The following is a 6,661-nucleotide window of genomic DNA, read 5'->3' as shown; positions in this document are numbered from 1 at the left end:
GATTTCCAGTTTCTCTATTACAGAGAGGGGCATGAGGTTTATTCCTGAACCAAGGTCACACAGAGCCTTAAAGATCATGGTGCCTATGGTACAGGGTATTATGAACTTTCCAGGATCCTGTCTCTTCTGAGGCGATGTCAGTTGATCCAGATCACTTAGTTCTTTGATGAACAAGGGAGGCTCAACTTCCCAAGTATCAATGCCAAATAATTTGGCATTCGGCTTCATGATTGCACCAAGAAACTTGGCAGTTTGCTCTTCAGTAACATCCTCATTCTCTTCGGAAGAGGAATACTCATCAGAGCTCATGAAGGGCATAAGGAGGTTCAATGGAATCTCTATGGTCTCTAGATGAGCCTCAGAGTCCTTTGGTTCCTCAGAGGGAAGCTCCTTATTGGTCACTGGACGTCCCAGGAGGTCTTCCTCCTTGGGATTCACGTCCTACTCTCCCCTTGTAGGTTCGGCCATGGTGCTTATGTCAATGGCCTTGCACTCTCCTTTTGGATTCTCTTCTGTATTGCTTGGGAGAGTACTGGGAGGGATTTCAGTGATCCTTTTACTCAGCTGGCCTACTTGTGCTTCCAAATTTCTAATGGAAGATCTTGTTTCATTCATGAAACTCACAGTGGCCTTGGACAGATCAGAGACTAAGTTTGCTAAATTAGAAGTATTTTGTTCAGAGTTCTCTGTCTGTTGCTGAGTGGATGATGGAAAAGGTTTATTATTGTTAAACCTGTTTCTTCCACCATTATTAAAGCCTTGTTGAGGCTTTTGATCCTTCCATGAGAAATTTGGATGATTTCTCCATGATGAGTTATAGGTGTTTCCATAAGGTTCACCTAAGTAATTCACCTCTACTATTGCAAGGTTCTCAGGATCATAAGCTTCTTCTTCAGGAGAAGCCTCTTGAGTACTGTTGGATGCAGCTTGCATTCCATGCAGACTCTGAGAGATCATATTGACTTGCTGAGTCAATATTTTATTCTGAGCCAATATGGCATTCAGAGTATCAACTTCAAGAACTCCCTTCTTCATAGCGTCCCATTACTCACAGGATTCCTTTCAGAAGTGTACATGAACTGGTTATTAGCAACCATGTCAATGAGTTCTTGAGCTTCTGCAGGCGTTTTCTTTAGGTGAATGGATCCACCTGCAGAAGTGTCCAGTGACATCTTTGATAGATCAGATAAACCATCATAGAATATATCCAGGATGGTCCATTCTGAAAGCATGTTAGAAGGACACTTTTTGGTCAGCTGTTTGTATCTTTCCCAAGCTTCATAGAGGGATTCACCTTCTTTCTGTCTGAAGGTTTGAATATCAGCTCTAAGCTTGCTCAGCTTTTGAGGAGGAAAGTACTTGGCTAAGAAAGCCGTGACCAGCTTATCCCAAGAGTTCAGGCTGTCTTTGGGTTGAGAATCCAACCATAATCTAGCTCTGTCTCTTACAGCAAAAGGGAAAAGCATGAGCCTGTAGACTTCAGGATCTACTCCATTAGTCTTAACAGTATCACATATCTGCAAGAATTCAGTTAAGAACTGAAAAGGATCTTCAGATGGAAGTCCATGAAACTTGCAGTTCTGCTACATCAGAGAAACTAATTGAGATTTCAGCTCAAAGTTGTTTGCTCCAATGGCAAGAATGGAGATGCTTCTTCCATGTAAATTGGAATTTGGTGCAGTAAAGTCACCAAGCATTCTCCTTGCATTGTTGTTGGGTTCGGCTGCCATCTCCTTTACTTGTTCGAAATTTTCAATCAAGTTGTCTCTGGATTGTTATAATTTAGCTTCTCTTAATTTCCTCTTCAAAGTCCTTTCAGGTTCTGGATCAGCTTCAACAAGAATGCCTTTTTCTTTGTCCCTGCTCATAAGAAAGAGAAGAGAAAAAGAAAAGAAAAGGAATCCTCTATGTCACAGTAAAGAGGTTCCTTATTGTTAGTAGAAGAAAAGAAGAAGAGAAAAAAAATCTGAACTCAGAGAGAGAGGGGGTTCGGATTTTTGGTGAGTTGAAGGAAAGATGTTAGTATATCAATAAACAAATAGAAGAAGATGAGAGGGGGAAGTGAATTTTCGAAAACAATTTTTGAAAAAGAGTTAGTGATTTTTGAAAATAGTTTTTGAAAAAGGTTAGTAAATTTTTTTTTTCGAAAATTCAAATAAAAATAAAAAAATAATTAGTTAATAAAAAAAGAAATTTTTGAAAAAAGGGGGGAGACATTTTCGAAAATTAGAGAGAGAGAGTTAGTTAGGTAGTTTTGAAAAAGTTAAGGAGCAAACAAAAAGTTAGTTAGTTAGTTGAAACAAATTTTGAAAATCAATTTTGATAAGATAAGAAGTTAGGAAGTTAAAAAAGATATTTTGAAATCAATTTTTGAAAAAGGTAAGATAAGAAGATATTTTTGGAATTTTCGAAAATAACTAAGAATTTTGAAAAATATTTGATTTTTGAAAAAGATTTTGAAAAAGATAAGATTTTCAAATTGAAAATTTGATTTGACTCATGAGAAACAATTTGATTTTAAAAATTTTTGAAAAAGTCAATCCAAATTTTCGAATTTGATGAGAGAAAAAAGGGAAGATATTTTTTTGATTTTTGAAATTTTTATGAAAAACATGAAAATTATGCAATGCATGAAATTTTTAGATCAAAACAATGAATGCATGCAAGAATGCTATGAATGTCAAGATGAACATCATAGACACAATTTTGAAAATTTTTTATTGCAAAAAAAACATGCAAGACACCAAACTTAGAATTCTTTAATGCTTAGACACTAAGAATTCAAGAATGTATATGATAAACATGAAAAGACACAAAACAAAAAATCATCAAGATCAAACAAGAAGACTTACCAAGAACAACTTGAAGATCATGAAGAACACTATGAATGCATGAAATTTTCGAAAAATGCAAGATGCACATGCAATTGACACCAAATTTATAACATGACTCAAGACTCAAACAAGAAACAGAAAAATATTTTTGATTTTTATGATTTTCTAATTTTTTGGTATTTTTCGAAAATTATATGAAAAAGAAAAAATAAGGATTCCAAAATTTTTTACATGAATTCCAGGAATCTTGCATTCTTAGTCTAAAGCTTCAGTCCAGGAATTAGACATGGCTCACTAGCCAGCCAAGCTTTCAATGAAAGCTCCAGTCCAAAATACTAGACATGGCCAATGGCCAGCCAAGCTTCAGCATTTAACACCAGAGTATATTGCTCTTGATAACAAATTGCAAGCCTCAGTCCAAATAAATTTAGACATGGCTTTACAGCCAGCCGGGCTTTACATGCTTCATGAAACACTAGAATTCATTCTTAAAAATTTTGAATCTAAAATTTTTTTTCGAAAACAGGTGAGAAAATTTTGAAATATTTTTGAAAAATTTTTGAAAAGAAAATAAAAAGAAAATTACCTAATCTGAGCAACAGGATGAACCGTCAGTTGTCCAAACTCGAACATTCCCCGGCAACGGCGCCAAAAACTTGGTGTTGTTGCCGGGATTGGGATCTCAGACGATTCTTGGCGCCAAACAGGAACAATTAAGTCCCCGGCAACGGAGCCAAAAACTTGGTGCACGAAATTGTGATGTCCAGGCTCGAACAATCCCTGGCAACGTGAGCAACTTGGTACGCGTAATCGTAATTACACTTTAATTATGTAAAATTCATGGCTCTTTCTTTCCCTAGCAATGGCGCCAAGAACATGGTGCCAATACCATGGTTCACAACTTCGATAGAACTAACCAGCAAGTGCACTGGGTCGTCCAAGTAATACCTTACGTGAGTAAGGGTCGAATCCTACGGAGATTGTTGGTATGAAGCAAGCTATGGTCACCTTGCAAATCTCAGTTAGGCAGATATAAATTGATAATGGGGTTTTCGAATAATATATAATAGAATAGGGATAGAGGTACTTATGTAAATCATTGGTGAGAATTTCAGATAAGCGAATAGAGATGCTTTTCGTTCCTCTGAACCTCTGCTTTCCTGCTATCTTCATCCAATCTGTCTTACTCCTTTCCATGGCTGGCTGTATGCAAGGGCATCACCGTTGTCAGTGGCTACATCCCCTCCTCTCAGTGAATAATATGCTCACGCACCCTGTCACGGCACGACTATTCATCTGTCGGTTCTCGATCATGCAGGAATAGGATTCACCCTCCTTTTGCGTCTGTCACTAACGCCCAGCACTCGCAAGTTTGAAGCTCGTCACAGTCATTCAATCATTGAATCCTACTCGGAATACCACAGACAAGGTTTAGACTTTCCGGATTCTCTTGAATGCCGCCATCATTCTAGCTTACGCCACGAAGATTCCGGTTAAGAGATCTAAGAGATATTCATTCTAGCTTATTTCATGTAGAACGGAAGTGTTTGTCAGGCACGTGTTCATAGGGGAGAATGGTGATGAGCGTCACACATAATCATCACCTTCATCACGTTCTTGGGTGTGAATGGATATCTTAGAAGCGAAATAAGATGAATTGAATAGAAAACAGTAGTACTTTGCATTAATCCTTGAGGAACAGTAGAGCTCCACACCTTAATCTATGGAGTGTAGAAACTCTACCGTATGAAAATACATAAGTGAAGGTCCAGGCATGGCCGAGATGGCCAGCCCTCAAAACGTGATCTAAGATAGCATATAACTGATCAAAGATCTAACTGATCAAAGATGCCTAATACAATAGTAAAAGGTCCTATTTATAATAAACTAGCTACTAGGGTTTACATGAGTAAGTAATTGATGCATAAATCCACTTCCTAGGCCCACTTGGTGTGTGTTTGGGCTGAGCCTAAATATTTCACGTGTAGAGGTCCTTCTTGGAGTTGAACGCCAGCTTTTTTGCCAGTTTGGGCGTTCAACTCTGGTTTTGGCTCCTTTTCTGGCGCTAGACGCCAGATTTGGGTAGAAAGCTGGCGTTGAACGCCAGTTTACGTCAACTATTCTTGGCCAAAGTATGGACTATTATATATTGCTGGAAAGACCTGGAAGTCTACTTTCCAACGCAATTAGAAACGCGCCATTTCGAGTTCTGTAGCTCCAGAAAATCCATTTTGAGTGCAGGGAGGTCAGAATCCAACAGCATCAGCAGTCTTTCTTCAACCTCTGAATCTGATTTCTGCTCAAGTCCCTCAATTTCAGCCAGAAAATACCTGAAATCACAGAAAAATACACAAACTCATAGTAAAGTCCAGAAATGTGAATTTAACATAAAAACTAATGAAAACGTCCCTAAAAGTAACTAGATCCTACTAAAAACATATTAAAAACAATGTCAAAAAGCGTATAAATTATCCGCTCATCAGTAACCCAACTAATTAGTATAGCATTCAGCTTAAGTTATAAAGTGCCCAAAGAATTTCAAATTAATGTTTACCTTCTGTTGATCCGACATGAATGTACACCTTCCAATTTTATCAGCACCCAGATCATTAGATTATTGTCTCAGAAACCAAATCCAGGAATCCTTGGTATCAGCTTCAACCACCGCATAAGCAATGGGAAGGATCTGGTCATTAGGATCTCTTCCTATTGCAGTGAGTAACTGGCCACCCTGAGGAGTCTTTAAGAAATACCCGTCCAAGCTGATAAAGGGTCTGACATGTTGGAAGCTCTTCTTGCATGCATTGAAGCAGACATACAATCTCTGGAACACACAATAGTTCATCAATTCTAGGTTCTGGACCTCCTGGACAAAGTCTGGGCTCCTAATCACTTTCAAGCTGACAGATGAACCTGGATTGGCCCTTAAAATCTCCGTACAGTAGTCATTAATCCTTCTATACTGCTCCCTAAATGCACCCTGGATTTGACTTAGTGCCTCTTGCTTAGACTTGGCTGCCATGGACTTGGTCACAGTAACATTCCATTTCTTGTGTGCCTTTGCTTGTAACTCCCTTATTTTAATCCTGGGATTAGACTCTACCTTCTTTTTAAACTGCGCTCCAAGCCACTTAGTGTGTAGTATCCCAACTCTGTGCGTTTGCATGAAGGTGTGTTGGAGGTTCAAGCTTCTTAACTGCCATGTGGATTCATCCCCAACCTTATGTGCATAGAGCCAGAATGGACAGTCCTTCTGACACACAGCTCTAATCCTGACCAAATCACACTTCTTCAATTTGATGCTCCTAGCCGTATGAACTGCATATGCCAGCACAGTCTCCTTAAACTCTTGTCTGGATGCATAAAGTGTCCCTACCTCCCACCTATAGCTGCTCATATCCTTCAAAGGTTTATGAACTGGAAACCTTTAACCCACTCGGTTTGATATATCATCACCATCATTCTCAGCATCGTCCTCATCTCCCTAATCCCCACCAATCATGTGGTCCATCTCCAACTCATCACTATCTGCTCCATCCTCATCACTAAACTGATTTATACCTTTACCCTTTTCCTTGCCAGCAATAGCTTCTTCTGGCACAGAATTACCATCATCAAATCCACTATCACCCTCAAAATCCTCATCACTATCACTGAAGTGCACCTCTCCAGCACTGTCCCCCTCCTCATCAGATGGCATGTACTCAGGGTCCTCACTGTCTTCGTCATTGGACTCACTTCCATCTACCTGAAACTCATCCCCTACCCCTCCACCCTCTGTTGCCTTATTAGGTTCGGCACTGGCCCCTGCTGCCTCAGCCCCGTGC

General features: G+C 39.2%; 1 protein-coding gene and 1 non-coding gene across 2 annotated transcripts; one reads left to right on the top strand and one right to left on the bottom strand.

The window, feature by feature from the left end:
• The first annotated feature begins 1,226 nt into the window (after positions 1 to 1,226).
• LOC148573833 (small nucleolar RNA R71) lies at positions 1,227 to 1,334 on the top strand. The gene has a single exon (XR_015906900.1). It is a non-coding gene; the product is annotated as a small nucleolar RNA R71 (small nucleolar RNA).
• A 4,114-nt stretch (positions 1,335 to 5,448) lies between these two features.
• LOC107627230 (uncharacterized) lies at positions 5,449 to 6,231 on the bottom strand. The gene has a single exon (XM_016330082.1). The coding sequence runs from the start codon at positions 6,229 to 6,231 to the stop codon at positions 5,449 to 5,451; it is 783 nt and encodes a 260-aa protein (XP_016185568.1).
• Positions 6,232 to 6,661: the final 430 nt, after the last annotated feature.

This window comes from Arachis ipaensis, chromosome B2 (genome assembly GCF_059453495.1).
Source record: "Arachis ipaensis isolate K30076 ecotype BB chromosome B2, ASM5945349v1, whole genome shotgun sequence".
Lineage (NCBI taxonomy): Eukaryota > Viridiplantae > Streptophyta > Magnoliopsida > Fabales > Fabaceae > Arachis > Arachis ipaensis.
Note: the sequence above shows the minus strand (reverse complement) of the source record. Positions and strands in the feature narration are given on the sequence as shown.

What these genes read in the sequence shown, in the direction of transcription:
- LOC107627230 (XM_016330082.1), bottom strand. Translation starts at nt 6,231, where the DNA reads ATGAGCAGCTATAGGTGGGAGGTAGGGACACTTTATGCATCCAGACAA.